Genomic DNA, 20,252 nt, shown 5'->3' on the forward strand with positions numbered 1-20,252 from the left:
TATATGTCCCCCGTACAGTTTATATATATATATATATATATATATATATATATATATAGAGAGAGAGAGAGAGAGAGAGAGAGAGAGAGAGAGAGAGAGAGAGAGAGAGAGAGAGAGGTGAAGGACGTAAACCACATACACATGCAGACACACACCATGTGTCCTCCCATGAGATTAACACAAAACAAGCGTTTTATCTATCAACTGTAAACGTCAAGGCAAATTAAACATCTTCTTAGTGCAACAGTGAGCGACATTTTGACCCATTACATACACGAAGTTTTAAGTCTAGAAAGAGAAAAAAAAAAAATGAGGAGAACAACTCCTTATTCCTTTGCGACACTAGCCTCGTACAATCATAAAGAAGAAACTGAATTTTATCCAACAGAGCACCTTCCCCCATATTGCGATCGTTGAATATTTGATCACTCCCCTTTAACCATGCACGCCAAGTTATGATAACAGCCATGACATCCCATCTTCTTGTCTTCGTAGATCTCCAAGCAATCCAATAGGTAGATAGGAAGCTCGTGATATTGTGGTTACCCAACTTTGCAGCAACTACTGATCAAATGTTCCTGGGAAGAACTTTGTAGACCTCCATTGTTTGTCATTTTGTAAGCGCAACGAGAAGAACATTTTTCATTTGCTGTCCATCTCCAAGCGATACAATCTTCTTCATCCGTGAGATTAACCTCTGGACGCATCTCCAGATGATGCCTATCTACACCACTGCTGCCAACTCCAGATGATGCCTCATCTCCTTCGTAACCGCAGAAGAGAGCAAAGGCTAACTCCGGTATGCCGTCAAGATCCATGGCTTCGTTGGCAACCGACAGAGTTGGAGATCTGGATTAACACAGTCCTTTGCAGCAGAAGCGGCGCAAAGCCGTTCCAGCACTTCGTGTCAAAATGTCCACCACCTCCACGAATGAAGCACCTTGCTTTCTTAAAACTTAAAAGGAAGTAATGAAGCTCGTCGGTTAGTAGATTTCGGTGTCATGCTAGTAGCAGCAGCAGAGGAAGAATGGGAATATGGAGCAGATGAGTGTTTACTTCCAGGCCTGGCCACCTCACTAATAGAAGGCTCAAGCGTAGGGAGAGCTGGGAGCATTAGCTCTTCTGGAATGCTTCCCATGCTACGAAGATGAACGTGGAGGGCATGGCCAGAAATCTTCCCTTCCTACGGTCGAAAGGTGTCGAGACCCAGAACCACGAAGAGCGCCATCGGACCCTGGAGACCTGGACGCAACCATCTTCCGGGTGGGGAAGGGGCTTTACTTCACTCGGGAGTTGGGACACAGGATTTGGGCAAGGAGCGGATCTATGGATTACGAGGGATAACCGGCGAGAGGGCTGTCAGAAAGGGCGAGTGAACGGGAAAAGATATCCGAGCTTTCGTGGGCTGCAACTCTTCCCTCCTGGCCGATTACATAGCTGGAAGTGTTCGCATAGTTTAGGCATGTGAAATAGAGTTCCAAAAGGCAATAGGGATTTGACTTCAAGGAAAAGATATCGGGGAGGCAAACATGACAAAGCCTGGAGGAAAGCTGTGAAGAAGTTTTTGGAAGCAGTTTGTCGTCCTCGTGTGAATCTTCACACGAGCAGAAACAATGTGAAGCAGCTTGAGGTCGATCTTCACACGAGCAGAAACCATGTAAACAATAAAATGCTATTGATAGTGTTTATAAATTACATACGATGCTCTACATGAAGAGAGAGCTTAATCAAGATGGATTCCAATGCAAAGAATGGCCTTTTAAACAGTTTACGGTCAAACTGCAGACAGACTGGCCAATTTACCAAGCTCAAACGGGTCCGCGTAATAGTATAGTTTCACTCTGTTTGACAAAGACAATCCCGAAGCCAAAGGAAGAGTTCTAAAATTTGAGTTATCCTGTTCAGCAATATCATCTGCAAATGCAGCAACATCTCCAAGTAGTCTGAAAATAACCATTCGGGCCTGTATTGGTCGTGGAAAATCAAAGTAAAGAGCTGTCCCTGCTTTCACTTCTGGTAACCGGTATTCCCCAACCGTAACATAATTTCTTGGTTCCTGTATTAAAAAAATAAAAAAGCGGTTAAACTGTATTGCCTAAAAATCTAAGCAAGAAAGGATGCCACCTATCACATTGCAGTCAATAATAATAAATCCTCCAGCAGCTGAAAAATTGTTAACAAATCACTGACTTTATAAAGCCCGTAAAATAAGTAGTTGAACATGTCTAGTCTCAGAGAAAGTAATTGAACATGCATGCAGACTCTTCCGGCGCTTGTTAATTCTTACATCTTATTCTGGATATTAACTTCAGTTTCAAGTCCACTTCAGCTTTGTGGTGTATTATGTTCATCAAAACAAAAGAATGAAACTAAGGTCGGTGGAACCATCCGAACCGGACGGTTTCGGCTGATCCGAGTTGTACCGGTGGCTCACTGGTACGGTTCCGACAACGAAAACGAGATCCGTGGCTGGAGCCGAAGAAGGAAAAGAAAAGAGAGAGCAAGTGGAAGAGGGAGGGCCAAAGGAGGGTGGTGGGCGTCCTCTCTCCTACAATGTCGTGCCCTCTCTCAGTACAGGCACGGCACAACTCGTACCATATCATCCTGCCGGAGAACCGGTACGGTGCCCGGTACCAGTTTCTCCGATCTTGAATGAAACTGATTCATCAGAATAAGCTACAATTTCTTCTTTTATGACATAAAACAAAGTAGATGGTAAGATACCACTACCTGTCTATAACCTGTTAAGAGAATCTAGGCTTCACAGGTCTCTACAGATCATAATTAAATAAGTAATCATATATTATTACTACCTTAGACATAAGAAACTTCTCCTAGTTTCATCATATTTTATCTCTGGGAAAGTCTGACAGGCACATCCCATTTTGTTTCCTTCTACAAGAGCAAGAATGATTAAAGTTTTCATTATGCTGTCCTCAATTAGCAGCCTACATGTTGTCTCACTTGGTGTATATACCGTAGATTGCTGGAAGATACAAGTCGTCACTCTGTCATCACAATTATAAACATTTCCAATCATATGATATCCATGCCTTAATTTATTCAGCTTTTTTTTGAGGGGTACATGGTTATTCAGTTCATTTAATCCCACTACGCACATAGATCTTATTCTGTGGATCTAAATTTTCTTTCTTTAGCCTTGCAGTTGCATTAACCTCAGTTTTCTAGATGGCAAATATATAGTTTGATAGGTTTCAGCCCATTTTCATCCATCATAAAGACTGGTAGCACAATTTTCAACAATAAGAGAGCTGCTCTAAGGTGGAATGCAGACAAGGAACAAGATGCACAGCAGGCAATGATTTCAATTGAATCAACTTGGTTTGCATATTATGGCGATCAGATATCCAGAGTGAGCCTACACTAAGACTTCTATTTTGCTCAACAAGGTGCTGAAGTATCGCATAACTACATAGTTCTGCAATTAAGTGAAAAGCAGTCAAAAGAAATTCCTGATATCCATGTCACAATGTGCCAAAGAAGAAAAAAAGGTGGAGGTGTTTGTGCAGAACTCTACCAATTTGTGCCAAGCCACACAGGCCAAAACAATATGCAGCCATTGCAGCACGCCTGTGCTAGTGCTGGCACTAAGCCAACATGGCACAATAGGCATTAACTGGCAGTTGAACTCATACAAGTTATGAGATATGAAAGGGCATCAAAACAAAATTTATTAGCTAGTATCGAGATAATGACTTCATTGCATTGCAAGTCATTTACCTAATTTCTTGAGTGGTTTGGAATAAACATTATTTGTTTAACTTCATTATACAACAATCAGTTATGCTCTTAAATGTATTATCTCTGATTGAAGCAAAAGAAACATTTAATCAAGAACTAGAATCAAATCGGCAATTATGATACAGGCAAAGTCTATTGAACCGGGCCGAAACGCCCGATTCAGCCAGTACCGAACTGACCCAGTTGTAAATCGGGTCGATTCACTAATAGAAAATGGTTTCGGCTACGGGCTGGAACCATAATGGGACCGGCCGAAATCAGTCCTTTTCGGGCCAGAATCGACCGGTTCGATGCCGACTTGGTGCGCACCGATTCACATAGCACTGTGGCATTATTGCCACAGTGCGGCCACTGGGGCAATAATGCTACAGTGTGGGGCTGTTGTGGCATTATTGCCACAACAGCACTAAGAAAATATCAAAAAATCAAAATCATAGAAACATCAACAAAACATCAAATTAGACTTAAATTCATAGAAAAAGTTCGAAAAGAGTGATTACCAATTAAATTTTTTGAGAACTACAAAAAAAAAAAGGCGAGCCAGTCCGTGAACCAGCACGCCCTACCGGTTCAATTCAGCATCGAACTGTACCAGGCGCCGACCGCTGCACGTCCCAGTACCGATTCGGCGGACCTTGGATACAGGTATTGCTTGTTACTAATAAATGAAGATTTTAAGACTTTATTCTTCTTTTTTTTTTTGGTAGCAGAAAAGCCAAAAGCCAAAAGCCCAAATACATCATTTCTTTATGCTACTATGCTTGGGTAATTTCCACACCTATCCATCACCGCCTCCATAGGAAAATCAAATATCTAAAACATGTTTAAAACCCAGACCAATTCACTGAACCAGAAAAGTAACTGTGTCAAGGGACACCAGTTCAATCTTCAGGTCACTCAGCAATGGACCATGATGTCATCATGACATCAGATCCACAAATTGTCAATTATTTTAATAAAAATAAATTAAAATTACAGAATTTTGCAAATAATACCAAAAAAACTCCAAATTTTATCATTTTCAAAAAAAATTTAGTACTTTCTCATAATCAGCACTTTTATGATAATTCCCAACCTTCCCCATTGTCCTTTGAAGCTACCCAAACTCCAAAACACAAAATCATCTTTTCCACCAGAGGAACATTTGAAAATGTATAAATGCTCCATCAAAAAATTGCTCAAAATAGTTTGGAAAAATCTCAAGAGATGAGAAGCATTTTTTATGCAAAAGATTAAAAAAAAAAAAAAAAAAACCAAAACTCCATATAAACAAGTAAATAGAGGTACCCAAGAAAAAATGAAGCATAAGAATTTTTTAAATCAAAAATAGAAATTGGCTCAAATGACTTTGGGGAGGCAGGAGAGGAGATAAGGGACGGAGGGATGAAGAGAGAGAGAGAGAGAGAGAGAGAGAGAGAGAGGGAAGAAGGGAGGGAGGGAGGGAGAAGGATTTGGCACTACCACTGGACCTTGAGGGTGGAGGTTGTGGATGCCATGGCCGGAGAAAATGAATTATTTCGATTTGGAGGCTCGAAGCATCAAGAAAGAGTTAAGCTAGATTCCATCATCCCAATACCAACCACAATTCACAACCAAAATTTTAATGTCAAATAAGACCATCTTGTTAGAGAACTGGAAAAGGTTCAAACGAATCCATGGTTTAACTGGCCTGGTTCAGGTGAAAAAAAGGCTGGTTTTTTAATCAAAACTAGTTTAGGGGGTTCATCCAAATGCTTGGTCAATAAACTTATGATATATCAAAATTATCTAATAATATAAAATAGTATGGGAGGAAGTTTAACTTGGGAATTTATAGCAAAAACAAAGCAAAGGAAGATATTTAGAGAACATAACAAAATGCAATAATTGTATTGATACAATTATTAGCTACCAGGTACCTGAATAGCAGAAACTTGGATATATAAAACTGCCGGTGTTATGTGTCTATCTTCTAAACAGGTCAATGAGGCATCCCATAAATCCACATCCAAAGAAGAAGGTGAATGAGTAATTCGTGGTTTTATCACATTTAAAGCATCCAGACGGAATCCTGCTAATCCAGGTACAGTAGGTGATAAAAACTGCTCAAGGACAAGATCATTATCTGTTAACCTTTCAGCTTCAACCGGAACCTGGAAAGGATTAGGAGACACAATCAGCAAAGTTTACCAAATTTAACAAACAGAAAAGCACATTCTTGTTGTCAAAAGCAGCAGGAGTTTACTCTAAATCGACTCAATTGTGGAGATCTCTCCAAGAAACTTTTCATTTGTACCATTTCAGGCACTTGTGGTGATGCATCCTGGCCCAACTCTTTTCTCACAGACTTGCCAAAGACCACAATCCGTTTTGCATGGATGCATGGAGCATTTTTGTCCGTTCCACCGAAAGCAGCAGGGGGATCAGGTTTTGCAAAAGGATTTTCATCCAAAGAAAGAAGATTACACTCTTCTTCCAAATTCATTGAACTAGAAGCATGCTGCGGAAGAGTCAATGTCATCCAAATAATGCGGCATTGAACAGGATTGCGGAAGTGAAATTTCATGTGCCTTGGGATATCATTTTCTGTACCAGATTTTTCTGGCCCACAAAGTTGTTGGGACGATGATATGAGTGATTTTACATCCCATTTTCCTATGAATGAGCGCTTATCTCTGTGTATTGTATTGCTTGCCCATATTTGGACCTGTACCAGCAACAAATTCATTAGCAGGCAATGCAAAGACATTAAGAGAGGGAAAAATGGCAGGTACCTAAAAAAAGATGAAAATTGCCCAACAAAGGAAATTGTTAAAAGAGTGATGGATTATAGAAGGAAAATTAAACTTCTTATAAAAGAAAAATCAACATTTATGGAGGTGAAATGCAAGCATAACTTTAAGAGTAGTACTGCTGGTAAATGCAGCTGTAACAGCAAAAGGTCTATGTTGGACTAATATTTATCCATGACTAGCTCAAGACATTTGTCTGCACATCAAAGGTTCTATAAGCCTTCAGAACTTGCGTGTATACGCTTTATGCTTAAAAATGTATACATTAAAAAAATAGTTGTCAAAGCATAGCATATATACGCAAAGCAAACAAATATTGAGCATGGTCAACTGGGTCTTTGTCAAATATGAACAATTTTAGTAAATTTTTACTAATCCTTGGTACACTATTGGAGTTGGCCAGGTCAATATGCTACACTGCACCAGGTGGTACAGTTATTACTTAAAACATATGGAATAGCCATGCAAAGTTGCAAACAAAAAAGAGCATAAAAAACCTTGACATGGTATAGCCTATTCCAAGTCTATGCCCAGTTTGCAAAAAATATTTGGCTGGAATAAGAGCCAATTCCAAGACTTATGCTCTTAACAAACAACCCCCCACAGATTTGCACTCTCCTCTTTCCAGATTATCTATTTTGATGTGGTACAGGTAACTATGGAAGAAAGAGTGAAGCATCCTCATAAAGGATAAATCTTATCAAGCATAGAAAAAGGGGTAATTTTTGTGGCACTGATACAAAAGCATTACTGACAGTGACTAGTATTAGATAACTCACTAATCATTAATGGGTAAAACTTCAATTAGTTTTTCTTTTTCTTTTGTTCCTGTAAGAAGTTGTTTGTTATTTACATCTGCTGAAGTTATACGATTACAAGGTGAAAATGATATTTGAATTTATCAGAGCCAAGTTCCATATATTAATTTTTAGTGAATGAAAATTCAATCCTAGTTCGATCCTTTATATTACTTTAGAATATTATAGTTCAAAGCTAATAGCCAAAAATATGCTTGTAATAAACTTAACAAAGATGATGGTGTTTTAAGAGAAGGATGCTCAAATTCCGCAGCTGGTCAAATTTTTTGTTCAACTTGATTTATTTTTTTTTCAAACGATATCCTAGAAGAACTAGTTCATGTTTATAAATATCATCCAAAGCATTGCAGGAAATAAAAAACAATCATGTAAAACAATCGAGAAGAGCATTCAATTAGGATCTTACAACAGGGCTGTCAGATGTTGAATAACCACATGAACTGACAAGAATGGCAACCCCAAAAACATCAGATAGACTTCCAAGAACAATTGAAAATTCTACAATGGAGATACTAGGGGGAGCTCTCCAATAACAATGTCGTTCTCCTATGGCAAGTGGTGCAAGTAATGAATATAATGGTTCGGAGCCCACAGCCGTTTCCACCTGCAAAGCACAGACTACTAAGTAATGCTTATAAAAGAATAAAACAATAAAATAGTTTTGATTTTTGAACATAGTCATAATTCAGGATGAAATTGTCCACTGTTTGTCCTGACATTTAATCAAATCCTATATTACACAAACCACATAATAAGTATAGAAATGACATTCTTAAAAGAAGAAAAAGAAGACATAATCTTGTCCCTTTTTTTATGATCATATAAGCTGATAATACACAAATGAAGGGGAGAAAAGATATTAGATAAACATTTTTCACTGCTTTAAATGAACATTAAAATTTAACTTACATACCATTTTCATCTAGTTGATTACAAAATAAAGGGAGGAGAGCTAAGCTGTTATGCTTAGCTTTCCCACACTATGTTTTGCCACCTCAAGCCAGTTAATTGTGAGAGTAAACTATTCTCTTTGCTCCCCCCTAGTGAGGAAAGAAATATAGTTCAACCCTTCTCATTTCCGTTTTCTTTCCTGTGTCCCTATCTCATCATTCCCTTTCTCCCTTCTCTCTGGTCACTGCTCCCAAACCTCCCCCTATGCATGTTTACCATCTCTAAAGACTAGCTACTTGACCATCACTTTCTCTCCTTCCTAGTGTCTTAAGCAATATTGTTCGGATATTTTCAAGAAAGGCCACTGAAGCTTTCTCCTTCTAAACACTCAACCTTTGATTGTTCTTCAAGAAGATGGAGGATGGACGTGAGGAAGAAGGAGAAGAAGCTTCAGCCATTGCTGCGTTCCTGCGCGAGCTAGCACTCCCGCGGAAGACGATCTACCTAGGGCTTTGCGTGTACTTCTCATAGAGGCCATTCGTGTGCATGGCTGCGAAGTCAAGGATCAGATCCATAAGTTTCTTCCATCATAAAAGGTATTAATCCCACATCAATATTTTATTTTGGAGTCAGGGTCTAGGTCTGATTCCCCGAGGTTTTACCCTCCTTTGGGGCTCCTCACAGAGTTATCTCCAGAATCCATTCGATGGATATTCGGAGATTAATCGGAATAGAGTTCTTAAGTTTCAGATCTGATAGTTAATCATGCATGAAAGTTTTAGCATAATTGTTTAAACGATTCCGGCATAATCCTATGTGTTCTTAAGGTGCTGATTTCTAGATTTGATCTTGTAAGCATGCATGAATTAAATTGTTTGATTCGGTTTTTCCGCTGCGTTTTAAAACTTAAAAAGAACTATGTATGGCTTGATCCCCCTTATGAAGGGGTACGTAGGCAACCCGATCAGGTTCAGCCATGGTTTTATAAAAAAAAAAATCAGCATGCTTAATACCGAAGAACCTAGGATTCACTTTCAGTGGTATCAGAGCTCATATGAATCATAAATTTTATTTAGATCTAATCTAAACAATATTATGATTTCAGATTTATTTATGTTACAAATCTTAACACAAACATGCATCATATGCATTCAAAATTTCAGATCTAGTTAATCATGCATAATCAGCAATTAAATCAATCATAAAAAAATACTTTAGATCTAATCTAAGCATGCTCATGATTTCAGATTTAATTGCAAAAATTAAAACATAAAAGTTTAAACATGAACCTGGCTCTGATACCACTGAAAGTGAATCCTAGGTTCTTCGGTATTAAGCATGCTGATTTTTTTTTTTTATAAAACCATGGCTGAACCATGGCTGTTGTTCGGATTTTTTTTTTTTAACTTTTATGTTTTAATTTTTGCAATTAAATCTGAAATCATGAGCATGCTTAGATTAGATCTAAAGTATTTTTTTATGATTGATTTAATTGCTGATTATGCATGATTAACTAGATCTGAAATTTTGAATGCATATGATGCATGTTTGTGTTAAGATTTGTAAGTCTTGAGTGATTGTCACTATTGTCCTACATTCTTATTGAATGTAATTTCCGTAGGCCTTTTGGCCATGAACGGTTATGAAATTTCAATAAAGAAATGTTCTTGTGATATCATTATGAATGGTGTTATTGTAATGAATGGACAATTGAGCAATGGCATCTACTTGTTATCACAACCTGTTAATGAGATATCACTTTCAGTGGTATCAGAGCCAGGTTCAGCCATGGTTTTTAAAAAAAAAAAACAGCATGCTTAATACCGAAGAACCTAGGATTCACTTTCAGTGGTATCAGAGCTCATATGAATCATAAATTTTATTTAGATCTAATCCGATCAGGTGAGCAAAAACTGTTCTAGTTTTTCTACTACAGCTACTGCAAACCATGCTGTAGAGAGGAGATGAGAGAGAGAGAGAGAGAGAGTGAAGAGATCATAGATTCCATAACCACCTTCCGATCTCCTCAAGATCCCCAGAGTCCAAGCATCATTTGAAACAGCGGTGCAGGTAGGCTTAGTGTTTGAATATGGGAAGTCAATAAAGTGTGTACTGGGATGGAAAGTTGTTTATGTCGACTGTAGAGAAGGGGATGATTGCGAAAGAGAGGAAGGGGCAGAGTTAGAGGAGAGTAGGGAAACTATATAAATTGTGAAGGGATCGAAAAGGCTAGCCAGTCTTTGTGAAGCCAGTGTAGACAATTGGCAATTTTTATTTGGTGGGAGGAGAGAGAGAGAGCATTGGTTGTAAGGCTTATATCTGCAAAAAGAAAAAAAAACATTAGGAAACAGAAAGGCCTTTTCTTTTAGGTGTGAGAAACCTAGGTGTGACTTCCTAGCCTTGAAATATTTTTTCATTTCAGTCTGTATTCCAGCAGAATGGAACCCACAGACCAGAAACCTTAAATCTAAGGTGGGCCTAAAAATTCAAAACCAGATCAACTCAGAGCTTGCAATCTGACCAACCTCATCTCAGGCAAAACAAGTGACATATATTACCGCCAAACCCTCATTTTTTTTTTTGGTGGCGGAAAGAAGAAGGTGGGGGGGGGGGGGGGGGGGATGGGATCCTTGTATTACAAATGAACAAGTTGTGGACATTCTAGATACACTTTCATGTTTTAGCATAGATATTTAACTTTAGAGGTAACAATAGGTTACATTTTCATATGTTCCCAAAAGTTTGAGAAATAGTCATGATGGTCAAAACTACATCATACAGGGCCCAAGTTACCACATTACTTTGATTCACAATCAAAGTTCTTCAAAAGGTACATGCTTTATTTTCCAAATAGTGAAACAATGGGACGAGCAAACTTGCCATCTTTGGCCTTGGATTGCTAGCTTTTCCAATTGAAAATGTTAAACTCTCACTAGGAGATTTTGCTCTGAGAAAAGGAAGGAAAGAACAAAAGCATCTTCCTGCTATAAACTTATTTTAGCAATTATACGTCATTAGCATCTTATATGAAAGAGGAAATTTCATATAAAGGTAAGGCCCTAAATATTTTCTTTCCTAGTCCTTACTATAATATCTTCAAATTCATCATTTTCTCAACTTGTAACCGCTTTTTATTAACTTATGTGTTTCTTTGTATTATATTATTGCTTAACTGCTAAAATAGAGTTCATGATGGTTCTTGCCAAATCTACAAAGTAATTCAAACTCTGGGCTGGTGAAAGCCTGGTTTTAGGCCAAAAAAAATCTCGCATTAAGTTCAGAGTAACACTTATTTACATCAGTAGATTATGTTTTGCAAAGGACTCCAGGTCTATGTATCGCAAATTCACAAACCTTAAATATCCTTTAACTCTCTAATCAGCACCTTCCACTCGGCACAAATTTGATAAGGTCTCAATCAGCCCATAGAGTCATCATGCACATATGTTGCTGGAGAATACCTTGTGTGTTGCACACATCAACCGAAAACAAGATTAGTAGTTCCATTCATAAGAATAAGAACCATCAAAGACACGAATAGAACAGGACATTAAGAAGGTGAGTTGACACAGAAACATCATTGCTTTGTTCATCAAACAATTGTTCTCCTTCTAGGAAATTTTAGGACCGCAGCAAATATGCCCTGCATTCCCCTGAATCCAAGATCTACTCCTTAATAGCTAACTAATCATGGTTTAGTAACACAACAATGAAACTCTTCACAAATGCGTCAATATGACCTTCTACCCACAGCTGCCCATGTGATTCCAAAGAAGAGAGACTTCAAGAAAATAAGAGTGACAAATTACCAATTTTTTGAAAATTATATAAATCCAGACTGCACAAATCATAGCAATTTCACCAAAGCATAATAATAGATGATGAAATTAAGATGATAAGAATCCCTGAATTTATATTTGGAAACCACAACCATGACATCCTTATATGTGGTGGAGTTGAGCTATCATGAATCATAGTTAACAAAAAATTGAGAAAATCCACATTAATAATTAACATCTATAGAAATCAATATTGAGGGATTACCGAATGTAATAAGCTTGCATAAGGGAATTCAGCAAGGGATTCAGCTCCCTTAAGTAGCTTCTTTAACTGCTTCTTGCCCATATCTACACCTCTCCAAGAATTAGATATTCTGTCAACTTCGTGTCCAACAGCTTGATCCAGGGCCTTCCGTGCTGCATCATCTGCACGGGCTCTTCTCCTCAAGCTACTCAAAACCCTGACATAGTCCACATACAAAGCATGAAGGATAACTTCACTGCAGCATAGTTTACAGATAATTCCATCCACAAGAGTTGATCGACTACTGCAAGACCCTTCATTCTGCCCTCCCTGATTAGAACCACTCTGGCTTGATAAACTGCTGTAGATTCTCATATCTTTATAACTATTGCTAATTAGTAAATTAGCTCCCTTCCCAGCACAGCAAACACTGCAAGTTTTTCTTCCACATTGAGAACAAGACAGAAGCAGTGGTGAGCTTCCAGTAGAAGAAATACTGGAAGAAGCTTTTAAAGACGGTTGTTTTTCAGCACGAACTTCACACATGGCACCGCAGCAGGTTTCTCCAAATTCATTAATATTGCAAAAATCTATTTTTTTATCTGTTTCAAGCCCAATGGAAGCATTAACTTGATCTTCATGTGCAGCCTGCCCCCATGATGCTAGGCTATCGACATAGTTGCATAATTTTACCATGTAGGAATCATCAAGCAAGCGATTTGGATCTATTGTTGCAGGATCAATGCTGATTGATAATAAAGCTCTGTCTCTTTCTGCAGCAGAAAGATTCAGGCGGAGGCGCTGAATTTCAAGCTTCATGGCTTGCACAAAGTCAAATTCCCTCCCCTAAAAATGGTGCATTAAGATGTAATTGGATTATAAATTAGAAATTGGCAGCAGATCTACCAAAAATATATTTTACATAAATAGTTATACTAATTAAATCTTACATATTTAACTTTTTAACTAAAAACCATAGAGTGCACATCTCGGTAATGTTTTTCCAGAGCCTAAAGCAGGACATAATTAATATATATCAGTGCATGTATGCACATAGCTATAAACAAAAAAGACAGATTGTCCAATCTACACGAAATGTCTTTTTATGATTTTTTCACTTTATTTATAGAATGTACCTTAGGTGTGCGCTCCTATAAAACAAGATGCATCTCCATAGTCCCCGATCATTCTAGGCCATTTGATCTCCTTAAGAAGCTTAAATCAGAAAGGTGTAAAAAATAGAGGTAAGAGGCTGCACAGATCATTGGCCAATATGGTAGGTACAACATACCAATATATGGTACCAGCTGACACAGCTTTAAGCAGAAAAGAAAAGTGTAAAAAATTACAAAAACCCCTTTGAGGTACACTGACACCCCATAGTTTGTAAAAGCTACACTTACACCCAATTAAATTAATGGCGTTAGTAAAACCGTTTACCTCATGTGAAAAGTTGAAATTGCCCTTGGGAAGGAGGAGGATGCATGCATTTTCTTCTGTCCTTGAATGGTTGTTATGTCGCTTAAGATTATTTTGGTCATTTCTCAAAATTTTTTCTGATGTGGTATTTGGTCCTATTTAAGGTTAATGGTTTGACTAACTTTCTGTTAAATTATGGATTAAAATGTTAGATATAAATAAACCTCAAGGGGGTAAGCGTAAGTTTTTCAAACTATTAGGTGTAAGAGCAATTTACCCCTAATCTCAGAAAGATTTTTGTAATTTTCTCAAACATCTTTAAGCTTAGTACCAGACAGTATGTGTTTAGTTAGGGCTGGTTATCCCTCAAATTGGTCTCAAGGAGGTGCCAAGTACTGATTTCTGGCTATTGAGTACACACTAGCCAATACGCCCAGAATTTAAATCCTTGATCTTCTGCGATCCTAGAAGAAGCAGGAAACTTCAGACAACAAAACAGAGAAAAAAGAAGAAGAAAAGGAACAAGAAAATAAAGAAAGAAGAAGCATGGTTACCTACAGTGCATCTGCCTATAAAGTTGTACCAAATATTATTAAAGCAATAAAGTATTTAATAATAAAGTACAATTTGTTATTGTACAGAATTCTAAAATAGAATGGTGCTTTTTGAGTCTTAGAAGACAATGATACATAGATCCTAAAAGGAAAAATTTTAAAGAACAAAAGAAGTTTTTTATGAAATATGGAAGTGATCGATGATGCTTACATGAAAGTGGGTTAGAAACATAAGGAAGCGAGTCCAAGCATAGTCACAAGTTCAACATTCAGGAACAATTTGACAAGGTCAAATATATCATAATTCGGGAAAAATGGTCAAATTCAACAAGAGTTCCAAAGAAACTCAGAAAATTATATAAAAACAAATTTCTAATCATTTTTCCATATATGTAATATGTAAAAATCACTTGTAGTTGGATATGAAATAGAGAGCACAAAGGAGAACAAAGGTTCTGTGATTTCTCTTTTCTATCAATGGTAGTTCACTGTTGGCCGTTCGTGAGATTTTTATGGATTAGTCTCTTTTCTATAATGGTCCTCTTTTTACATGAAACACTAATTAGGACTGTAGTTTATTATAAATGGGACAGAGTAATCCTTGTTGTTCAATTAAAGAATAACTCCCTTCATATCTTTGTGTTATATAATACAATGTAACTTTTTTATGTTAAAAAAAATACAAACTCCAATGATCCACATATCCACACTCCATGTCATAATGATAGAATAGGTTAACACTTAACAGTATGATTACCATTTAAATATAAAGAATCAACAAAATTAGTTACTAACTAGACAACAAGGACTACTTTGTCTCATTTATAAATAAGTAGGGTCATAAAAATATAATTTTATAAAAAAGAGGGCTATGTTGGGATTGGACTGAGAAAGGACCAATATGTCAAAATCCCATGACTTCATTGCTGAATTACTGAGAGATTCCAAGGCCTTTTGGCTTCTATTATTTAAAAAAAAATCGAGCTTTTCAAACAAAAAACAGAGGAATATGAATTCCTGCTATTTCAAGATATTGGGAGATGATGTTTGCCTTGTGGGGTGATTGAACGTGGGGTCCACAAACTTACATAATTTCTTTCCCAGTTTCCCCAAGACCCAAACAACCCCCCCCCCCCCCCCCCTCTCTACACCCGCCCGCCCGCCTGCCCCCCGCCCCTACGCCGCCATCTCAATGCATCCCCAACACCAAAGCCTCCAAACAACTTTGGATCATTTTATATGTCTACTCCATGAATATGCATCCAATAGATCCTGAATAATTTGGGAATTCATGATTTATTCACGATCTTGCGAATTATTTGCCAACCGCTAATGATGAAGTGAATCAATCGCAGAATAGTTCGCTTGACTTGCAGATGACAAATAAGTCTAAGAATTTTGAAATATACAATGAATAATGTTATTATGGGTCCAAGAGCAAAAGCAAGATTCTTATCTATTCCTTGTGCTACTCCTAAGCTTTTTAAGAATATACATATAACATTTGGAGCATGTTCTTTTTTATGCAAGTCTAGGAAGCACCATAAGTTCAGTTTGATGAATTGCAGTTCAGTGAACTGCAGATTCATTCTATAGAGCTTCTTTTAACACAAGTCATTGGAACTAAAAACTACAGTTCTATAGCATTTGGATTTCATTTCAAAGTGTGAACGTCACATCAGGTGGTTCTGGACAAGTCAAGGCTGAGCTGGGTTAGACTGACCATGATTGAGTCCAATATGCTCGAGTGGGGTCAGGTCCAGATAGGTTGCATCAGGTCAAGTTAAGACAGGTGCAATCATGTTGGTTTGGAGGAAGTGGGCCAGGTTGAATCAGTTCAAGTCTATTTAGGCTGGGTTGAGAAATACAATCACCATATAAATTATATAGTTCAATATTTCCAACATGCAAATGACGGACCAGCTGAGCTGGATACCAAGACCTAAAAGAATGATTCAAGGTTTAAAGTAGACAAATGAATGAAGTAGATTGGACAAATTACATGAATGAAGATAAGTCACTTAAACAACATGACATAATATATATACTCAGAATGAAGACAAGTCACTTAAACAACACAACAACATGACGTATAATATATACTCGGAATGGAAAAATAGGTAATGACATTAAATCTAGGAATAGACAGGAAATGCAAGGATAATGGCCACATGAGATAGGAAAAGTTGTTAAAGTAACCGTACCTTATTAGATCCACTAAGGGATTTGTAAAAATTTATATATTGTTGAGTGCCACTGTACTCTCTAACACTTTCATTTTGTGACTGAGTGTGCACAGCAGAAGCAGCCGGAGAATAGTTATCATCACCAGAACTGTCAAAGAAATCTATAGGGCCCCCATCACCCAATCCAGTATTTTCTGTAACATTTGAAACCTCTGGTTGAGAAGTAGATGCAAGATCACCAGTAAGAAGGTCCATGACGTTGTTGATAGCACTCGGTTTAGCTAGTGGATGACCGCCTCCATTGATTGAAGATGCATTCTGATTATAATTGGGGTATGGGTCACATAGAAAAGGATTTATGGAATCATTTGCATCTAAACCATGTTGAGACGTGTTATTCTGCTTATGTCTTTCTTGGAGAAGCTCAATGAATTTAGCACCATATCCTTTATTAGTAAATATATTTATCCAAGGAAGAGAAACACCAAGTACTTCAATCTGTAAAAGACTCATGATTAGACATTTACTTAAAGTAGACCAACTAACTAGAAAGCCATGTATAGATAAAATGATTAAGAAAACATATATTCCATCATCATGCCAATGATTCATCTGAGAAAATAGAATATAAATTTAAAAAAACAATGAAAGCAAACAAACCAGACTCTACTTATATTATGTTCCTAATGACATCAACTCATCATCTTAGCAGGAAATCATTTTTAGAAGTAACGATCATTTGCTGAAGCGAACAAAGTAGCGGAAAGGAAAAATTCAGAGCAGTACCTTAACTAAAAAGCAATGTGTCATCTATATGGTTGGCTTAGATCAAGGTTTGATCCATCAAACATTCAAAACATTTTGTGACTATCAACATGTTGTGAATCCTGTGATTTGGTGCCAGGATCCTGCCAAGGCAACTTTGGGAAAGAGAAGGTGTTGCCATGAAACCAGGAAAGTTATCTATTGAGAAAGTGCCCTACATTTTCAGCTACATATTTTAAGTTCCCGCAATCAGATAGCAGCAGTCCAAGTTTTGTCTAGACTTTAAAAGAACCGAAAAAAAGAATATCAAACCATGATCTTGAAACTCAAGTTTTGCAGATAAAACAATTTATGCTAACAATATGTGGAAAAAAACAAAACAATGTTGAAAGTGTCAATGGACATCAAGAAACAAAATCCAGAACTCAAAGGATAGTTTTGTCATTAACTAAGGTTGCCCTCTCAAACTATAAACTAGAGCAAGTATTCATTGGTGAGAACACGACAAATGACAGTTGCCAGTAAAAGGTACCACTGCATTCTTAAAATTTTATAACAAATAAGATGGCAAGCATAACATTTACCAAAATTAGCCAAAAGTTGAATGAAAACAACGCTAATAAGTTCACCATCATACTGCATCATATTATGTCGCCAATTATAGTTACTAATTTAATCCTTCAATAAAGTGAAGATTAAGAATAATTAAAAGAAAAGGAAACCATTATATATTTCATTCCACTGAAATAAGTACCCAACAACCAACCATCCATAAGAATGAGAAATACCCAGGATGATGTAGCATTTCAATAAAGGTCAATGTAATCAAAGACAAAAATTTAAAAGAACTAATAAATATTCAGTTTTCACAGACTGCAACTACCCGATGCTACAGGTTTCAATATCAACATTATACCTCACCAAGAGTAAGAGGCGTTCTTCCAGAAGGATAGAAAGTAAGTGCAACAACACGAGTGAGAAAGTTCAATTCTCCCTCCAATTCCTCAAAGTCATACAGCAAAGGAAGATAGGAACTTTCTTGAGGATGCAAGAGAGCACTTTTACCAGTGACAGCCAAATCCTCTGGATCGATTCTTCCTGTTAGGGGAATTGCAAGATTTGTCCCATTTGAGCACTGTGGTATACACGCACCCTACAACAACACAAGAGTTATGTGTTCAGGTTGGTTGTAACATAGAAAACTCATTGCCATCAGTTCTATGGCACCCTTTTCATGATAGAAAACATTCATAGAGAGCACTATAATTCACATCCAATGAAAAAGGAACAAGGTATTAGATAACAGAACAAATTGATAGGAAAAAATCTCAACCATGTATAAAATGTTTAATGATAAAAAAATAATAATTGTTGCATGGCACAATATTGAATCCAGATTCAATCAACATATAATGCCACCAAAATATTGCGTGGCATAATATGGAAGCCAAGTTCAATCATTATAAATTGCCAAAAAAAGAAACACATATACTAAACTTGATTATGTGACTGGCTAGAGGTCAATCAGTAAAATTCTTTATTACACATGATAGGAAATTGCTATTGACATCTAAGTTGAATGTGGAACACAGGTGTAAAGAGGAAGAGTTATGACGAAACAATTACAAAGGAGGAGGATTGGAACTTGCAAGTTGCAAGTTGCAATGATGAAGGATAAAATGCCTACTCAGGTAATATAGCCATTCACAAAAAAGATCAAGGAGGCTTAATAAAGACTTGGATAGCAGTGATAGCCATGTAAATCTGGAAGAAATTTGAGATAATTCTAACTCATGTTTGAAATATCCATGCACATGTAGAATGATCATCCACAAATAAAATAATAAAAAGTGAGTGGATTTGGGAATTCAAACAGTCCCAGCACATTAGAGAGCTAATTTCTGAGAAGCACTCTGTAACACTCCTCTTTTGGCGAAAATGTTGCTCTATGATGCTTTCCAAACTCACAACCTCGCAAAGAACTTGCAACAAACAATCTCAGGAACTATATGGTCACACATAGATGCTTTAGCCTGCAATGCACACAAAGCACTGGTGAAAGGACTGCCAGTCAAATGACATGAAGATAAACCATCTCTTTTTCTACCTAATGACCTTCATCTTCTTTCTCATATGCAGATCCCGAGATACGGAGTGAGTAGGAAATAAGTGAATAAACAATTTGACAACTTGGTTAACTTACAGACGGTAAGCTCGCCGAGAACTTGAGAATTTACAAAGATGAAGGGAGTGACAGTAGAGCAATCTTAATTGCATCCACTTTATGGATAGACCATCAGCTGAAGTAATTGTGCTGCATAAACAGAGAAGAATAAGAGAGATGAAATTTGTTGCTCCTCAGTCATGAGGTCTGATGCTTGGTTCAGGTCAATGTCACAGTAAGCTAATAGACACATAGTTGTCTGTAGGAGCCTAATCACTAGCCCACTGGAGCAAAACCAATTAGACCCATGGGGTGACCCTACCCAAAGGATTAATACAAACAGAGATGGGTAACGGAAAGAAAAGTTGATGCTGTCACAGATGGAGCGACAAGAATAAGCTTAAGAGTTCTAACCCTTGAGAAGCAACATAAAGTGCACATAGCAACAAAGGATGGTCGTAATTTAACTAGGGTCAGCTTATAAACAAAGCTCAAGATCTGTTATAATCCTTGAACATTTGATGAAACATCTGATATTGTACTACATTATCCTTAATATATTGTGTATATTTTGTTGATGACTTGATGTTGGTTTTCCAGTCAGATTCCATTTTCCACAATGTCAATTAGCAAACAGTTGTGCATACTTCCCTGTATGACCATGGTCACAACATCATAATGGGACACATCCGCCACTTCTTTGGCTCATGTAAATGTTCAACTCTAGGTGATGGTTCGTTGTACTAGTACCTTATCAACAACACTAATACAGTATAGTACGGCCAGTATGGCATGGTATAGCTCCTATATCATACAAGGTCAGGAAATTCTCTTTTCACACCCAGCCATGGTAATCATCCACAACTGAGCAGTATGGTTCGTACACGAAACAAGCAGAA

General features: G+C 37.3%; 1 protein-coding gene across 1 annotated transcript in view; it reads right to left on the reverse strand.

Annotated features, from left to right (window-relative positions):
• Positions 1–1,637: 1,637 nt before the first annotated feature.
• LOC103696949 (probable phosphoinositide phosphatase SAC9) overlaps positions 1,638–20,252 on the reverse strand; it is a 35,369-nt gene continuing 16,754 nt past the window's right edge. The window contains exons 8-14 of the mRNA XM_039128998.1: positions 18,106–18,342; positions 16,443–16,922; positions 12,287–13,111; positions 7,758–7,955; positions 5,987–6,448; positions 5,661–5,894; positions 1,638–2,056 (exon numbers count right to left, since the gene is read on the reverse strand). Of these exons, the coding sequence (XP_038984926.1) occupies positions 1,775–2,056; positions 5,661–5,894; positions 5,987–6,448; positions 7,758–7,955; positions 12,287–13,111; positions 16,443–16,922; positions 18,106–18,342 (2,718 nt within the window). The 3' untranslated portion in view covers positions 1,638–1,774. The remainder of the gene's footprint in view (positions 2,057–5,660; positions 5,895–5,986; positions 6,449–7,757; positions 7,956–12,286; positions 13,112–16,442; positions 16,923–18,105; positions 18,343–20,252) is intronic.

The sequence above is a fragment of the Phoenix dactylifera genome, chromosome 8 (assembly GCF_009389715.1).
Source record: "Phoenix dactylifera cultivar Barhee BC4 chromosome 8, palm_55x_up_171113_PBpolish2nd_filt_p, whole genome shotgun sequence".
Lineage (NCBI taxonomy): Eukaryota > Viridiplantae > Streptophyta > Magnoliopsida > Arecales > Arecaceae > Phoenix > Phoenix dactylifera.